The 19,904-nt window shown below is 37.5% G+C and overlaps 1 protein-coding gene across 2 annotated transcripts; it reads left to right on the top strand.

Annotated features, from left to right (window-relative positions):
• Window positions 1-1,402: 1,402 nt before the first annotated feature.
• Window positions 1,403-19,649, top strand: LOC134813077 (palmitoyltransferase ZDHHC14-like). Of its 2 annotated transcripts, XM_063820755.1 has the most exons (10): window positions 1,403-1,561; window positions 7,323-7,434; window positions 13,443-13,606; window positions 13,800-13,961; window positions 15,944-16,081; window positions 16,509-16,666; window positions 16,877-17,101; window positions 17,279-17,318; window positions 17,720-17,792; window positions 18,443-19,640. In XM_063820755.1, the coding sequence occupies exons 1-9, from the start codon at window positions 1,531-1,533 to the stop codon at window positions 17,746-17,748; spliced, it is 1,059 nt and encodes a 352-aa protein (XP_063676825.1). In that variant the 5' UTR covers window positions 1,403-1,530; the 3' UTR covers window positions 17,749-17,792; window positions 18,443-19,640. The 2 variants fall into 2 exon arrangements, with proteins under 2 accessions (XP_063676825.1, XP_063676824.1); XM_063820754.1 differs by lacking the exon at window positions 17,279-17,318 and having other exon boundaries at window positions 18,443-19,649.
• Window positions 19,650-19,904: the final 255 nt, after the last annotated feature.

Genomic DNA, 19,904 nt, shown 5'->3' with positions numbered 1-19,904 from the left:
CCCACATTTGTTGAGGAGTGGGAGTTACCTATTTGGCAGTTTATTATGGTTGCAAGAATTATATGAACTGAATAATTGTTTCATATCATGATTGCATTGGCTAGTTTCGTTAATATGCTTAAATATAATTTTAGGTGTTATTTGTATATTAATAATCCTAATAATGATCACGTGACCAGGTATGGTCACACCATCGGTTCCTTTTAAAGATGTCCGGAGACTTATACCACATTTGAAACCTAAGTAAGTTGTGTGCTAAATTTGTTTGCTTTTCAAAGTGAAATGTAATACTTAAACGATAAGCTTCACATAAGATTCGGCCCTCCATGGCTATTGGCTATGCAATCTCATCAATTCAAACAATAACCGATAAAATTCATTTCAGTGTTTGGGGGGTGCTTTCTGTGGGTTTCATCCTGTTTGGTATCAAGTCTAAGTTTTACTTCTTCGATAGACTCCGACAAGAGCAAACGGTTAATAGACTCGTGATTTGGACATTTGATCTTGCACTGTATAAAATATGTGAATGTAGTTTTGACTTAACCATTAAAGTGTTTCACCAGACTTCAATTGCACCAACAGACATATTATAGTGTTGCAGTTTTACTGCATCGTAATATGTAGTTGTAGTAATTTAAATCTATCTCAGGTTTACCTAATGGAACAAGGCTACTTCCATCACATCAGAGATGGAAACAGAAGATGGGAGGAACGAGCTCGTCACGGCATCTCACAAACCTATCAATAGACTTACAAGACAATCAAATTGATCCACTTTGTAATAAATAAATAGCATTGCATAATTTGGATTATATTTTTGCACTGGACCTGTAAATTCATGAGCACACAACGTCATTACCTCGAGGGTATTCTGAGATAAGCTACTCTATGTTTCTAAGTATGAAGCTATTAACTTATTAAAGCAGTTTTTGATTATGCTGCCAAATTGTTTGCACAACAAATTAACTTATAAATATCACGGTAACTGAATTTGTGATTATAAGGTTATAATGTGTCAAGATGTGATGTTTGCATTACTACTAGTAATACTAGATAAATTTGTTTCATTGACGATAAATCATTATTAGCCTGTGCCTTGGTGCAGGTGGATGAATATTCAGTTGAAATTCCAAGAAATATTCCTCAAAACAAAGACTTTTAGCGAGTAGTTCGATATTACAATACAGTATACACAAGTTACTATATAAAATATAATATAGCAACACGCGGATTCCCTTCATTGTAATTGGTGTACTATTTCAAATTAAAATGACCTGCCTGAATTAAATGATATAATGTACTTTGTACATATCCCCATGAGAAATGATTGTTGCAGCCGCAAAATGTAAACAATTGTATGATAATGTTTAATTTACTGTGATATTAACTGTTGAACTGTTGTAGGATGATTTGAGATGGAGTGATAAATCAGTACCGGGAGGTTCATTCTACCAGGCAGTCACGTGACCAGGGCCTAAACCCACCAGTCCGGGAAAACAAGCTGCAAACAGAGACAGAGTTTCATGTAACATGTCAAAAAAGAGATGGCAGGTTTTTCCAGGTTAGCCGCATTTTGCCGAAACGTCGATAATATTCCCTAATATTTTGTTTTATACACCGAGTGGATACTGGATACTCTCAATTCGTCCCAAACTATCAAATATATGTATGTATGATCGACGCACTCACAAGAGCGAAAAAAATATAACTATTAGTCTTATTTTGGTAAAAATGAATTGCAAATTTAAAATAAATAGTACAGTTGTATCTATTACACTTTTTCTTAGCTTATTTGACATCTTGACTTTGACCACTTTTCTTCAGTGCATGCTGGTAGTGTGTAGGTGTACAATATATTATGCACTGTGAGATTTAATTCCGACTTAATAATTCACTGTCTGTACTTATATCATTAGCAGTCTGACAGATTACTTTGTGCTTTACTTTGTGCTTTATCACAACTGTGTAATGGTGTCGCGCTATCCCCGAATTGTCACTATAAAGACACGTATCACTTATACACCTGTGTGTCTAGGGTGAAATATAGTGAAACATAGTGAAACATAGTGAAACTGGGTCAACTTAGCCACTTAGGTACAGTTAATAACATGGGTATATTTAAAATCGTCTTCATTAAATTTGATTCAGAGTAACACGGGCCTTGTCGGAATGTTTCCGCTCTTTTTTACATCGACAGTTTGGCACTTGCCTCTTTGTGACAGCCTATGAGATTGTAAGTTTCTTGCAATATTGTTCACAGACCACATTTATTTAAATTTAAATAAATATTTTAAATCGAAATCCACTCTTCCTCAGTCATTTATTTGAAATAACTTCCCGGCATGTACCTTACTCGGGAATATTATGACTGGGATAAAGTGGTGGGTTTTGGAAAATTCCGCCATATTTTTCCCGGTCATTAATTTTCCCAGTCATAAATTAACCCGCTATAATGTTCCCGAGTAAGGTAAACTAATAGTAATACATTTTGATGCTTGGTGGGTTTTGGAAAATTCCGCCATATTTTTCCCGGTCTAGTCATTAATTTTCCCAGTCATAAATTAACCCGTTATAATATTCCCGAGTAAGGTAGTTAAAATTCTCTTGCAAGCCCCCCGCCCGCGCCCCCTCTCTATGCATATCGCCTCACTGTACCAAATTATTATAGATTCTGGAAATCTCAGATCTAAGAAGTGGATGTCCAGTGCAGTATTGAGTATAAAGGTATAATTAACACACTGCAATACCACTTCTTCTCATAACACTTTCTTGAAGTGTGGAATAAATCTTCTATTCTTCTTTTCAAGACGACTTTCGAATGTTGAAAACTTGGGTTTTAAAATTCGCTCCAACCTCCAAAGCTTAGTGAACTGCCAAATAGTTTAAGTCACGTGTTGTTTTCGATGTTATCAATTTATGAAAAATTTTGACAATTTCTTTGTTGGATGAGATTCAAAATAAGCGTGCAAAGCCAGCAAGATGAAATTTGTGTTTTTCTGAGAAATGTTAAATTTAGCATCGCTTTATTTCGAATAAACGTTTTTTGAGAAAAATGAATTACGTTATCGCTCATAAATACAGAATGAATGCGATAACGCTCTCGGATAAAAAACTGGTCAAACTAAAAGCCATGTTGAGTGCATCGGTGATAATAGATACGCATTTCTAAAAAAACTGCAGGAGAGATATTTTATATCAGAGTTCAACTTAACATTTAGAAGGTTTTCAATTGTTTAACCGGGAACCAATAAGACGATTTGATTTCAACATTGAATGTCTATTGAAAGATTTAATTTTTGACGAAACACCCTGCCATCCCAGAATCTTCAGAATCCTTTATATCCGCATATGAAACATATCATTACGTCCATTATTGCAGGTATAATTAGCTTCCCGTCTCTGAGCAGGCACAGGACCAAACTCCCAATCGCCAGCTCTCTTTCCGCCCTAATCTGGCTCTCTCTCCTCTCCTCCTCTCTTTCTCTCTGGAGCAACGTATCTGCGGTTGTACCTGACCAAATGAGCAATTATAGGTCAGCACTCCGCCGCACTCCGCCTGCTTTCCGTGCGTTCTTAACCTGGACATTCCACGAGATGGATTTTACTATTGTTAAGGACATGTTCAGTTTGCTGACTTTCTTCAGTTTCTACCACATTGCCACGATGTTTCGGGGCCTTTGTTATGTTTAAATGGTATCTTGTTATCGAGCTGTGTGTTTAATTTAGTTGGTGAGCTTCACGAATTTGAGCTTTATAGTTAACTAGCAAACCTTTTAAACAGTAGTCATTTCACTTAAATACATCAGTAGAATCTCATACTTTCAATGGATCTGGCTCCGTGACTCATTGCTTCTATCAAAAGAGATGCTTCCTCTCTTCTCGAAGAAATCTTCCTTCTCTAAGAAGAAGCCAATTGAAAGCGAATATGGTATGTACAGTTTAAGTCGAGCTTCTTCAAATTCCACTATTGTTTTTTAAGCTATTAGCTCTCTAGCTGGTCACATCGTGTTAGTTTTTAGTGTATCTACTGTAATCCTTTTAGCTGATTTAACTGTGTGTATGATATACTGATATAGACAGTCTCAACAAATATAATGCGGGTGTGTCACTAGTTTATTAATACAGCTTTGTTACCACTATTACCAGTATTACCACTATTACCAGTATTACCACTATTACCACTATTACCACTATTACCAGTATTACCAGCATTATCACTATCAGTATTACCAGTATTATCAGTATTACCACTATTACCACTATTACCACTATTACCACTATGCTTGATTTTGCTATCCCACAATTTCCCTCAATCCTCTGCTATATAATGGTTTTACTAAATTCCTCTTGCCATGAACCCCATGAGATCATAACCCCCTAACTGTGTGTTATGGTAGCTGTCCGTCTACTTAGTGGCAAGTTCCCGTCAAAATTCCTGGGTACATGCCAGAGTTTTAGAGTTAAGCTAATCTCGGGTCAGGATTCTGAAAGATCTCTAAGCGTTCCTCGGTTTAGATGATTATACCTACTTGGTCCAAATGATGAGATAGCGGAAGTGATTAAAAGGCCAAGCTGGCCCCATTACAGGTTATTATGTGCCCCTAACGAGGGTGGAAATTAGTAAATTAGCCAGGCTGCTCTGATTATCTTGCACCTCACGAAAATAACACCGAAATATTGCACGTTCATTACTTGCAATACACATTCTAATATCTCAAACCAGTTGTGTGATGCGAGGCTTTGTAAATGAGTTTAAATGAGACAGGTGCGCTATTAATGAGAGGGGAGAGGAATGTTGGTGGAGGAATGTAGGTAGCTTTATGAGACATTCCAGGAAATGTACTTTATGAGGCCACATGTACTTACCGGACCCTGTACTGATCAGGCCACATGTACTTACCGGACCCTGTACTAACCGGACCACATGTACTTACCGGACCCTGTACTGACCGGACCACATGTACTTACCGGGCCCTGTACTGATCAGGCCACATGTACTTACCGGACCACATGTACTGGCCAAGCTGTATACTGACCGGGCCATGTGCACACTGCACTCGCCTGTATTGAGATAATCAAGGCGTAGTTTGTGTATAATATATACATGGTGGTGTTTGTATAGTGGTAGTACGTCACGTTGGTACGTTATTCCACATACTTCTTACAAGTATCTAACTAGACCAAACTGTACACTGTCGTAGATATCAGTAGCACCCACCAGTGACCAGTACTCAGTAGCACCCACCAGTGACCAGTACTCAGTAGCACCCACCAGTGACCAGTACTCAGTAGCACCCACCAGTGACCAGTACTCAGTAGCACCCACCAGTGACCAGTACTCAGTAGCACCCACCAGTGACCAGTACTCAGTAGCACCCACCAGTGACCAGTACTCAGGAGTACTCACCAGTGACAGTACTCAGTAGCACCCACCAGTGACCAGTACTCAGTAGCACCCACCAGTGACCAGTACTCAGTAGCACCCACCAGTGACCAGTACTCAGTAGCACCCACCAGTGACCAGTACTCAGTAGCACCCACCAGTGACCAGTACTCAGTAGCACCCACCAGTGACCAGTACTCAGTAGCACCCACCAGTGACCAGTACTCAGTAGCACCCACCAGTGACCAGTACTCAGTAGCACCCACCAGTGACCAGTACTCAGTAGCACCCACCAGTGACCAGTACTCAGTAGCACCCACCAGTGACCAGTACTCAGTAGCACCCACCAGTGACCAGTACTCAGTAGCACCCACCAGTGACCAGTACTCAGTAGCACCCACCAGTGACCAGTACTCAGTAGCACCCACCAGTGACCAGTACTCAGTAGCACCCACCAGTGACCAGTACTCAGTAGCACCCACCAGTGACCAGTACTCAGGAGTACTCAGCTGGGTAGAACTAGTTGTGTTAGTATCTCGAATAATATCAGAAGAGGGATTCAGATTTCAGTTTAAATTCGTGTTAAATATTTACAATCAATCATGGACGATTGAATGTAATATGATTATAGGACATGGGTTTACATATTTAACTTAAAAGCTTGACTCTTTGACTGCATATCTTTGAAGATAAAGAAAAATCTATCTAACATTTTAATGACTAATTAGTAAGTACTCAATTGTACGTCATACTCAATACACGCGCTAAATTTCACCACAACTTACCCTCGCTTCAGAGTACTAGTAAAAACTGCAATTACAATATATAACGCAGTTAGGTCTAGAGTTGTACTGAAATTTATCATTTTAATCTAGTATGGAAACCTACCTGATTTGTGATCAGTCAAATGTTTTAATAAGTCGACCCAAACAACACCTACAGGTTCTGTAGATATATGTTATTTTTCACCGACTCTCACATACCTAACAGTACAATAGAGGTCCACTCTTTTAGTTAGATTTGTTGTCTCCCCATTTGCTGTTCAAAGTTGGCTCCCCATTTGCTGTGAACAAGTTGAAAAAAGTTGATGTTATTTGGTGACTCGAGTACAGTACGTGAGGGTATTTCAATAGATCAAATTCAGCACCAAGGTGTTTTTAGATATTCTCAAAAGTTTGGTTATCATTTTTGCGTATAAGGTATAAACTTTCAGCTCAAAACTGGCCATGGTCTTTAAAAGTAAACATCTGATAAAATCAACTTATATGTTTATACAAGTCATCAATAATATTGTTGAACACCGTCTTAAGTACGAATTTTGTGATATGTCCGTTTTTAATATATCATTGTGTGTAATAATATGTGCTCCTTTCTGCTCTCTGGACATGAGAATGCTATCCACATTACTGTAAATATTTAATATAGTAGATACGTATTACATATAACATATTATATTGCAACTTTTAGATATATATGTTGACCCTCAGCTATTAGGCTTAATAATAATGCTGAACTACAGGATGTGATAAAAGTTAAATGGTAGTTACTTTATATCATGATGAATCCTATGAATGTTGCAAGCACTTAGTCACCAGTCAGCTTAAGAGTTCCGTAGATAGTGCTTTAAACTTCCGGACAAATCACTCCTACCACCATATACAGTATAAATTCTTTACATAACTGTATCAAAATGGCAGAGAAATGGCTCGTCGTAATACTGATACCATTTATGCAAGGATTTATATTTTATCGGTCTCGGATAAACATATCCGTCATGACAATATACACACTTACTAAGCATGTATATTATCGTTGTTTACTGTTTAGACATAACACGTACTGTAAAATATAATGTAACCCGTAATTTAAACGTTAAACCATATTATAAACCGTAATGTAAACGTTTTACATGATTATAACGAACTTTCTTACGTTTCAGGAAAGAATCGCTTCTTTTGTGGAGGCCGAATTATAATGGCGAAGCAGATTAACGTCTTCTTCGTAACTCTAGTTCTGCTCATTGGGGTCTGTGTTCTGTTCTTCGTGTTCGAGTAAGTTCAATTATTTAGCTAATTTATAACATTTTAATTGATTATAATATTATGTGATGTAAAATGTGGATACTAGTGGGGAAGCAAGGCACGTAATGTTGTAATAACGTAAATGCATGTAAATTGTAACCTTTCACCACTCCATAACAATGCTGAACTTCGTTATTATATATAATGATACTAATAGTAACCCTGATAAAATTAACCGCTGGAGTAACTCCAACTTGTATGTCACGTGATCATAGTTATAATATGCACTATGTATTTTAAAATGGAATCTGGATTGTAGTCTGCACTTTTCAGTACTGATGTATCGCATGCATAAATATAAAAATTGAAAATTAAGCACAATAAAATCCTACGAGCAATTTCTTAAAGAGAATATAATATGCATGATGTTGTAGGGAAAATAATTACTAGATTTTATTATCACATAATAAATAAAAGTTGCCGTTGTTAGTATCGTGTAGTTGGAATGTTTACAAGGATGTTTTATCACAGTTTAACTGCTCATTTTAATAAACGAGACGAATGTTGCTGCACTATTCTACATAGCTTAGCACATTTTTATATAGATTATTGTCTCCAAGTGGGGCTTCTAAGATGCAATACCAGTACTTCAAGTTCTATAACGAGTACTTACATGATATAATATCGTTGGCACTAGCCTTTTGAGGGTTCTTATTGTATGTAAAAAGAAGGTTGAAACATTTTCTCCCCTGGATGGGGCCCGTATTTTAGGCAAACAAACCGGTGACCTTATGGGAAGAGAAGAGGAATGAGGGAGCGGATAGGTAGTCAGCTTGCAGAGGCAAACCAATCAATATTTCAGTTCAATTCTATTATTTCGTTGTGCTTGTTAATCAAAGGGTTTCTATCGTCATTTTCGTATATTTGATAGTGTACGTATTCTAATATTGAACAGCATGACTTTCAATGTCAACAACTTGTACAGCTTGGAAAAGAACTTTGAGACTGTTCTGAAAATCATGTTGGGATCATTGGGGTACACCAGTTTATCAGATCTGAACATGGGATCACTGAGAGAAGCTAACAAAGACGTTCTGGCACATTCTATTCTGAATCTTGTAGATGCCATGAGAGGAAGTGGATCTGTGATGAGGTCAGCTGCGGTGACTATTGAGCAACTGAGGAATAATCAAATATTTTATCAGAACACTATGATCAAGCCTCAGAAACCCACCATCCTAAGACATGATCATAAAATGAAAGAAGTTCAATTTGTTGTAAAGACCGATTTAGTATATGCAAAATCATTGAAACATAGCGCTAAGATCAAGAAGGTGTTCGTGTCTCCAGATCGGTCTCTCAAAGAGAGAGCTGATAGAAGGAAAATGAAGAAGATAGAAGAAGAGCCTCGGAGACTACTCAAATAATTTGCAGATTTGAAGCAGAGAGCATAGCTCTACACCAGCGGAGAAAACACCATCACCCTCAAGCAGCTCTCCTTTCACTTTGACAATGATAAGTTGTAGAAGATATCTCCTCCGGCGGCTAACAAATATTGGTGCTATTATCAGAAGTTTTACTTAGGATATAATTAATATTATGGACTTATTTATTAACGTGACATAGAACAAGACTGGGTGTTATTGGGATTGTAACTATGATTGATATTTTATTGTATATAATATTATGGCATTAGCAAACATTCGATAATGTATAATTAATTTAATAACTTTTTATTTCTGTGTTCCTCATAATACCCAGTTCTAGAAGTGCAGTGTGAAACATCTTAACTTCCCTATACTCTGACCCCTCGCTCTAAATTGCATCACTACATACCTATTAGCTACGTACAAGAGTCATTCGGTATGAGATTATGGAATAAAGTCGTACTCTTACAATGTTTATAACAAATAACTAATAAGTGTTCAAAAAATAAAGGTTAAAGCGTTATACGGACTAGCAGGAACCCGTCTAACCCTAAAGTGGTGTCAAGACTCGAGAGACTAAAATAATTATTACCTATTTAATTCGCGTTTTTGACACCACTTGGGAGTCCAAATTTTGGGCACTAAAATTATTATTCCTTGGCCAATTTTTTATTTTTTCATGCTGATTTGAAGGCCATTAAAGCATTTAACCCAGTCAAAAAAGTTTCAGTTGTATATCTTTTACGGTTTTTGCGGAAAGTTGCGTTAAAGTTGATGCCGTGGTGTCAGTAAAATGGCACAGATATATATATATATATATCGTCTCGCTTTATATATAGTAAGATAATGATCAAACAGCTCACATTAATTCGATAGAATCAATTGGAACATTTTTTGTAGTCGAAATAGTTATGAATAAGTTTAAAACTTCCTCAGCTCCTTTCCTTTGGTTACACATTACTTAAACATAGAGTCATAAAATGTAATTACGGTAGTGAGTAAGCGACTGTAGAAATTTAGAAAGTTTTCGAAGTAAGATTCATCAGTAATTTAATTAATCATTAAAACAAGGTGTGTGTAAATGAATATTGTTTTAAAGTTAAATTCAGCACAAATCTTTCAGCGTTATTTTTAAATATATGTTCACTCTCTTGCCTAAAAATAAACTGCGAGACAATCAGGTTACGGATTTATGGGGTTCGGGGGCCGGGACTTACCTTATCTTACTTGAAAAGTTATACCTACCGTTTTCGAATAATTCAAAAAGTAAATCTCGGCCAGACTTTTTGATCACCCTGAGCTGTAGCTGTACCTTATACTACATTGTTACTACCTTATACTACCTTATTATAACTACCCTTCAACTGTTTTGACAGCTGCTAAGTCGAAAGATTGTTCTCGAATTTCTTGACATAATATTATGGTTACAGATCGAGAAGATGTTGAAATATTTTGCGAATATGCACGGCTCAATGTCACCTAAATGTCGTTCACTTAAATTTATCGCACCCCAATGCGCTGGTTTTACAATAGAACCTGCATGTGGCATTGAGGAAGTATTTAAGTCAGCACATTTAGCTTTACGATCTAACTGTTCTGGCAATGCTCAATTAAATACCATTACCACTGTATTTAACTGTTTCAACCCGATGTTTAGAAACCAGGTCACCTTATTAATTCGCAGTCTCTTCTCTTTAACTATGTGTTGGTAAAGAACAGCTAATTGCTTTCCCTACCCTCCGCCTCCACCTCTCTTACCCCTCCCTCCGCCTCACCCACCCATCCCACCGCCTCCCCCACCCCTCCCTACTCCCCCCACCCCTCCGCCTCCACCTCTCCCACCCCTCCGTCCACCTCCACCTCTCCCACCGGCACCCTTCCTTCCCTCCGCCTCCCCCACCCTACTTCCCTCCACCTCTCCCACCCCTCAATCCGCCTTCCCACTGTCGCGGGCCGCAGCCCCACCCTACCTGGGTTAAATACCTCTCAGTAAGTAGTCGACAGTATTAGTTATCTTCTGGAAAGTTGGAATTTAAACATAAACTGATCCTGTGGGCTGTAAAATTATGAGATTTAAGATTACTGAAAATTAAGCCCTCGTCCAATTTGTAGTGACGTTTGTTATAATTGTGGAACGTCCGGAAACAGGAAATATCAAGTGACGACGTGACACATGTTCTAGATCCTCATGCTGCAAGCTCAGAGCTATTATTCTGTATGTAATAGAATGATAGCCTCAGTTTGTTGCAGTTTGTAATGGATTCCATTACGGCTTTAAGAGTTCTCTAAAAATATCTAATAAAGAGTTATTTTATAAAACCGTTATTTTGGTCCTTTTCATTCCCGTTCCACTCCCTCAGAAAGTAGAGCTCTGCTCTGATTGGTTCTTTCTTGTCACGTGCTAGTGGAGAACTGAGCTGATTGGCTGCCGTATTCTCCATTATATCAAGAAGTGGGAAATGCACATTCGCAAGTACACTACACAATATTATGTAGCACATATCAGGTCGTTCGACCGCGTCGGAGATCTTTTCTTAACAAATACCTAACATTCTCTACCGTAAAAACGTTTATATTCCTCAGAATATTTTATATCAGGTTTGAATATGGTGATAAGGTAATTTTCTAAATATAGAACTGTTAGCAGCTTGTAACTCGTCTGCTAAAATCACATCATACAACATCTCAACAGGCTGTACAAGAGTACAGCCTGAACCATTATGTACGTAGAGTGATACACCTATTGTTACAGCTGATCACAATTGATATATTCACGTATAATTAGTCTGTCTTTTTACATTGTATGCCCATTATCTTGCGTACAATGATAATAATATAGTAGATAAATTCGCTTTGTACATTGTACAATGTTACTTTTCTTAGGCCACGTGTCATTGTGTACTGCAAGCTGATCCAAACAATACATTTAATGTACATTTAATCCCTGTATTCGAGTATTATAAAGCACTGTTTTCAATTTTAATGTGTATTTCTGGTGTACACTTGAAAATCTCTTTTTTGCTGCTGTGTGCAAATTGTATAAGCTCGTCAAGTGAGCTACTGGGAAGTATAGAATGTATAGTACAGTTATATATGGCATGTAAGATAGCATTGTTTTAGAAAATGTGTAGTTTGTTATAAGAGTATTGAGGCACAGCACGTTTTTTTAGATGTAAATTTATCTTAACAATAAATTTTATTTTTGGCAAATGCATGTCCGAAAGTCGTAAACTCACGAAGCCTCGTAATTTAATACACACTGTAGAATGTTGCAGATTATTTACGACTGAAAAAGTATCAGATTATAATTCAAATTCAATCATAAATGTATTCTCTTTCAAGTGTTATTTAATATTTTCACTCCCATCAAATTACTTAGCAATGATAGGGAGGCTGTGTATAACAGTGACAATGATAATCACCAGGCTATAATAGTGGCACTACAATGTGAAACACTGGAATTCGTCGTGTGTTTTTGTTTTTTAACACCAGATCTGAGTGTTGTTTACATCTGAACTTCTAACTGAAAACAAAGCCCCATAACTATCTAAAACAATATAAAGAGCTGGGCTGCAACACACTGTGTGTATTATATGTAAGTTGTGGGACGTGGTGTCCCGGGGACATGTAACATGAACTCTTATACTGGCTAGTACAATGATAAGCAACTTACATTATGTTATAAACAAGTTGCAAGGTTTATTTTCAATAACACAATATTTAATAATAACCTCATGAAACTTATTCCCCACAATTAAGTTCCATTATTATTTATCGTCCCCTAATAACGGGTATAATACTCTCCTACACGTACGGGCGCTGCTCAAGTGCTCAGTGTTTACTGATCGTGTTGTAAGAAATAGCAGTAGCTGTGTTTATTACGTGTAAATCACGTGTGCCCTGAACTGTTCAGACAAATTAATCTAGTAAATTAGTACCACATAATATGAAGGGGCAGCCTGATCAGAGATGAGTACTTCACGTGTAAATCACGTGTAAATCAGGTGCAAATCACGTGTAAATCACGTGTAAATCACGTGTAAATCACGTGTAAATCACGTGTAAATCAGGTGATAGAACTTCAAATGGTGTAAATTTAGTGGATATATCTGGAGACTAGCACTACAATCATATCTCTCCCGTACACTCTTAGTAGTGACAAGTTGGTGTAGTGAGAACAGTGTACCTGAACTAATGATATGTGTCGTTGTACGTACTTAGTATGTAGTTGTCTGTTGTAAGTATTGATTGGTTTCATCTGCTGCACCCTTAGTAGCTGCTAATTGGTTGCCAATTAGTTACTCAATTAGTTACTCATCACCAAGTGTGTGAAAGTTATAGTGTTTCAAGTTTTGACATAAGTTACGTCACTAATTTCTACACGTCTGTTCTAGGTAAAGTCACTGTGTCAAGTAACAGGCGGCTAACAGCTTGTCCATTACATCACATAATAACACTTGTGTATAACTCTAGTAACCGTCATGCAAATGTTTCGAGGACATCTAAAACAAAATATGTATCTCAATGTTTTTTGCTCCCGACATAATGAAAATACCGACCACTTACACGTGATGCCCATATATAACATTTACACACTTTCCCCCTCCTCAGCTCCGAGTTTTTGTCAGCTAGAATACACTGGATGATACCTGTCATAGCGGGAATTCTCCTAGCCTTCACCCTTCTTTTCCTTTTCCGCACATCCTTCTCAGATCCCGGCATCTTGCCGCGCGCCACCGGGGACGAGGCGCTCTTCAACGACCGCGGCGCTGACAGTGAGTCCCAAGCTTTGCTCTAAAATAAGATTTGTTTTCTTGTATGCACGAAGTTAAGCGTTGACATGGTCCAAGAATTACATAAATTGTCTTTCAATTACACTCTAATTGCTTTCGTAATTTCTTTTGCATTTCACGAACTGATTACTTGCATATTACCGTCATAATATTTAACCGTTACCCTACTTCCCAGATAACGTGGATTTAACACAAAGTTCCGCGAATTTCCGCAACCCACCGCGAACTAAAGATGTCCAAGTGAACGGGGAAACAGTAAAGTTGAAATACTGCTTTACTTGTAAGATATTCAGGCCGCCACGTGCATCACATTGCTCAATGTGTGATAACTGTATTGGTGAGTAACAACTTTTCATGGTAATCACTTCCTCCATATCACTGTTCTATTCCACGTGTTGCTTGCAGTTTCCCATATCCAAAAAAATTTTAATTTCCTACATTCTCAATTTTTTCGTTTTCTGTGGCCCGCTCGCTTCGCTCGCATAAAAAGTCTTTGTATTCGCGCGGTTCAAAGATTTTTCATGGCGGATTCCAGATTCTCAATTTTACTTTTTTAGGGCCCGGAACAGGGACGTAGCCAGGATTTTTCTTTGAGGGGGGCTGTTGGCGAGCGAAGCGAGCCGACGTGTCCAATCCAGCTGCGCAGTGAGCGGAGCGAGAAAGCTGTAGCTGTGGCAGGGGTCTGGGGGCGCAGCCCCCAGCGGGGTCCAGGGGCGGAGCCCCTTGGCGGGGGCTAGGGGGGCGCAGCCCCCCGGAAAATTTTTGCGAAATAGGGTGTTTTAGACGACATTTGGCATTAAAGAAATTTGTAGGACAGCAATAAACTGGGATTGAAAAGAATCAAGTACTCACGTAAATTTGGTAACTTCACAACAGCAATCTGCATTCTCCAATCAGAATTTACGACTTACTCCATACTCAGGCCTCATCGTCTTAAGATTTTTACATTTCCTACGGTCTAGGGGACACTATTGACTATTTATAGAAGTCTTCTAGAATGTTTGCTTGGATTTAATGACAGATATTTACTAATCCACAGTTCAAATCTTTGACTGACTGCAGTCATAAACACAGCCCAGTTACCAGGCGACCATGGGGACTAGGGGGCTTATCTTTTTTCTGGGGTTCGATTTTTTCCGGGGGGGGGGGGCTGCCGCCCCCTAGCCCCCCCCCCCTGTCTACGTGCCTGGCCCGGAATGCTTTTTAATAGATAATCCTAGGTTACTTTTGGGGGCGAAGCCCCCGAAAATTTTGGAAATTTAAACTAGATTTGGCCTCCTGGAACGAATCTGACAATAGAGAACGATTTTAGCATACTATTTTCTGATTTCAATTTTTATTGGGATAAATTGTCTTGATTCTAGAATCCATAAACACTTGGCTTAACTAAAGCACGAAATAGGAGACAGCATGAAGTATCAAGAGTTTATAATTTTGGCAAAAATGTTTTCTCATCTACTACCATCACTTTCTGCTTTCAAGCCCTTTTCATAGACTAGATAAGTAGATAGTAAAATGTTAATAAAGTAATAATGACAACTATTTATGTCGTGTACGCGAAAATGCCCCAATAATTAGCATCTGGTTAGTGGTTACTTGATGCACAGATTTTGTAGCTAATAGCAACAAACTTTGGTCTGTGAAACGAAATTTGATAGACTGGATCAGTGGATCCCAGACTGAGGACATTTAAATAACGGTCCAGCAACTTTTAGTCTGCTCTTTCACTTAAATTCCTACTGAAATATTATCGAAAATTCTCAGAGTTGGCTCTCGAATTTCCTACTTTTTGTCAAAAATTTCCTACTTTTAAAAATTTCCTACATTCTTAGAATGCGAGAATGCGGGTTTTTGGATATGGGTGCAGTTTAAATGAAAGAGGCCAGCTGCGAGTAGATCAACGGATGGTGCTTTGATGTTTGAGTTGATGACAGGGTTTGCTTTTGAAACCCCATAAAGTACAATGTACATTAGATCATTGTCATATTCTGTGGAAAAGGGAAATAGCGAACCATCACGATTTGGCACAGTGTGTAACACTATATTTACGTACAATTGTTAAACCCCCGTTTAAAATACGGCAGCTGTATTGTTGGTGACTGAAAAGTATTTATAATGGCATTCTTTATTATTATACATTTTAATGTTGGCAAAACGATGGCACACTCTTTTAAAATCTCGAACTTTGCATATTGTTTCTGAGTTATGCCTGCACTTTCGGTCGCAGTTAGCCCCTAAATTTCAGCCCATTTTTAAACCAACCATTTTAATCCTAAAGTTTGGGTTTTGACCTTCTTAAATTAACAATTTGCTTTTCAGAACGGTTTGATCATCATTGTCCGTGGGTAGGAAACTGCGTTGGAAAACGAAACTACAGATATTTCTACCTAATGATAGTTACTATAACTGTCCTCTGTATATACATCCTGGCATTCAGTATCGCTCATATTGTCTTATGTAAGTACTTCCTAGTTCATTGAGGGTTTTATCGTGACTTTATTTTAATTCTCATGAAAAAGGATTTTTACGTGTTTGTCACAAGTTGGCCCTGGTAACTAAATTGTAATGAACAGTATATTTTGCGTAACGCGCGGAGACAATTATCTGGCGAGAAATCGCTTGCAGCCACGCGCGATCTGAAACGCGCGTTACGTTTTAGGGCCGGCAGAGGAAGTTACATTATTTATAATAATTCGATTGTGAAGTGAAAGTTACAGAATTTTGGTTTCGTGACCTCACGAAGCCAGATTCTTAACTTAAGATCAGTAATTAGGACTAACATTTTGATTAGATAGAATTATTAGATAACAATAGTGAACATGCTTGGAATGATTTGATCATCAGAGTTCCACGAAAGTTCACTAACACTTTTTAACTCTCTCAGTAAGTCGAGATGGTGAGAATACGTTGATATCAGCAATGAGTGAAACACCAGCTAGTGTTATAGAGGCACTCATCGCATTCTTTGCTGTTTGGTCAGTGTTAGGTCTTGCTGGATTCCACAGCTACTTGGCTGGTACTAATCAGACTACTAATGAAGAGGTAATTGTAACGGAATTCTGGTGTACTAATTTGTTTGATTTCATTTTCATGACACTAATTCCATAAATATTATGGGTGGCTCAGAATTATTTGAATATTAGCGCACAACACTTGAGAATTGACTCTTGAGTTAATTCTTGGAAACCCGTTCGCGTAATAGCACTTAACATTTTAACTTGAAAGCTGCAAGCAACACTCAACTCAATTCAGATTAAAGGGTCATGGGCCCAAAGGCACGGCGAAGTTGTTCGGAACCCCTACACCACTAATAACTGCTGCGGGAACTTCACTAAGATTCTCTGCGGTCCTTCCTACCACAGTTTACTGCGGCTGAGGGAGGATAAAAATAAGGAAAAACGAGACATGGAGGAAGTTAAGAAAAAGATAGAAAAGTTAATGTTTGAACAACAGAATAACAATAACAACCATGAACAGGTAATTATTTCATCGAATCTTGTTTTGATTCCCTTCATTTCCGCAAATATTAATTATTGTGGGGCGAAATTAATTATTGTGGGACAAATTACTTATTCTGTTTCGGTATAACCTACCTAACACGATTTCCTTAATGCACATTAAATCTAGGCAATGACATTTTCTTCCATAATTTAGAGCCCCAAATACCGTGAAATTTGGAACTCTGGCTATATCGGTAAAGTTACAATGTTTGGCTGAAAAGCTGTGTAATAGCACAAATATTAACTAACTGCTATAAGTTTTAATACTTGATCCTTTAATTCAAATTGTGAATGAAATAAGGGGAAGCAATATTTTCTGAGATCCATCACAGAAGCACGTTGTTTTGTCCGTAAAAGGAAACGTCACGTGTGGTGTTCTTGATTCAAATATGTAGTGAAACACATACCTTGAGTACATGTCTTGATTCTTGTATCGTTGGAGTGTTGCAAAGGCACAATCCTGTGATCTTGTCTCTTATGTTATCGCCAGATTTTCATTGCCAACCTTTTGCGATACAGTTTTAACTTGAAAACATGAAAGTTATGTTTAAACTTCAAGTTATGAGTCCTATTTCAATCACAATAAATCTGTCAGGGTCACTGGACGAACTCCCAGCCTCATAATGGTATTCCTGTGGACCACACAGATCTACAAACTCAGTTACCAAGTAAGTTGCATTCAAACTCAGTTACCGAGTAAATTACATTCAAACTCAGTTACCAAGTAAGTTACATTCAAACTCAGTTACCAAATAAGTTACATTCAAACTCAGTTACCAAATAAGTTACATCCAAACTCAGTTACCAAGTAAGTTACATTCAAACTTGGTTACCAAGTAAGTTACATCCAAACTCGGTTACCAAGTAAGTTACATCCAAACTTGGTTACCAAGTAAGTTACATCCAAACTCGGTTACCAAGTAAGTTACATCCAAACTTGGTTACCAAGTAACTTACGTCCAAACTTGGTTACCAAGTAAGTTACATCCAAACTCGGTTACCAAGTAAGTTACATCCAAACTTGGTTACCAAGTAAGTTACATCCAAACTTGGTTACCAAGTAAGTTACATCCAAACTTGGTTACCAAGTAAGTTACAAAAACTTTATAACCATCGTATTTGGTGTGTACACAGTTTTTCTGGTGTTTGCCAAACTGTGTATTGCGATTTAACGTTGTACAGCCGATATGTTAGCAATTAAGCTATTTAAGGACAAATCTACTAAGGATCGCTCTTAAAATGACTATAAAGATAAATAAGGTTGGGTATTAGCCTCGATAACTTGTAATTACACTCTGTAATATTGAACCTGTTACAGGGACGCCCACGCCTTCCTGATGGGTCACGTGGGGATTGTGACTAAAGTCTGTTACCATGGCTACACACCTCGGCGTCATCTTATGATAGATCAGATTTATTTGATTAAAAAACTGTCGATAAGCTGGCCTGTCGTTAGTTTGTGGATGATATGAGTTTTGTATTTGTGTCCGCGTATAAGCAGGAAGGATGTTCAGATATTTGATTGCTATTTGGGTTCCACCACACACTCGACTCTCTCACATTTATCATTATGTGCCTCAGATCGGCTGGAATTATCAGTTTAGTTGATCTTAATATAATCATTTGTCTTGTTTTACAGTCTTCAGTTGAAGGCCTTGAGCCGCGCACATGATGGCTTTGATCTGGTTATATAATTAGCCTTGAGTCATCTTTCTATAAGTATGATTTTAGTGGTGAGTTTGATGATGTATTTAACAGGTTGTGGGGTCATTTATCAATTTAATACTTGATAGAAAAATGACAAGCATTAAGTTTTAGTCCGCTATTTACTATACTTTCTATAAATAACATTGCCTAATGCCGACTACTCAATATTACTTTTATTTGTATTAAAGTTAAGTCACGCTGAAATAATAATTGTAAGATTTGTATCGAGCGAGCGTTTCCGATTGTAATTAATGAATTAATATTATGATGAGTATTATTATGTGATCGCTTCTCTTTTCGTAGCAAATAGTTTGTTTGATATACTTTTTTTAATTATTATGTAAATATTGATCTGCATCGACTGTCTCTGTTAGCATTGAAAGTGTTTAGTATGCTCGATTATTGAGTCACGTGACCTAGCCAATTTGGCTGGGCCACACGCCACAATCTAATTAGTTGAATAACTTGCTGAGTAAACCTCTTTAAAAAGTTTTGATAAATGTTAACATGATTTATGTGTTTTGGGCTTTTACGTAAAATTTGAAAATCCCAAAAGTTCAGCTCGACGTTTAGAGCTTTAACTTGCTGAATTGAACATCTTGAGTTCACTTTAACTTGCAGAGTGCGAGTTAGATTAACTGATTTAACTTAAACAGATATCAAATAGTAATAAATATCTTTTTTTTTCGTTTATCAAGTAGCGGGGACATACAGTGTGAGGGTTAAGCTAGATGGTGATATAGAGATTGTAGTTATTTGCCATTGTATTGCTGTTTTTAATATTAGATTCAAAATGTTTCAAATACACAAAACTTCCCATTTTATTGCTTCTTCGTCTCAAATTTTAATAAATTCTTACTATATATGTATACCTTGATACATCGTTCTTATAGTACTGTGCTCGACCGCAACTATAACAATAACAATAGTATCGGATGTAAGTCAGTCGTGTTTATAGTTAGTGTCTAATTTTCCGTGCGTTTTAACACTGCTTTTATAGCTGTTTCAGCAGTTTTTTCTTTACTTACAATTCAATGAGACTTTGTAAAGAAAAAATATTCAATATTTTCACA

Source organism: Bolinopsis microptera, chromosome 3 (assembly GCF_026151205.1).
Source record: "Bolinopsis microptera isolate Bmic1 chromosome 3, MBARI_Bmic_1.0, whole genome shotgun sequence".
Taxonomy (NCBI): Eukaryota; Metazoa; Ctenophora; class Tentaculata; order Lobata; family Bolinopsidae; genus Bolinopsis; species Bolinopsis microptera.
Note: the sequence above shows the minus strand (reverse complement) of the source record. Positions and strands in the feature narration are given on the sequence as shown.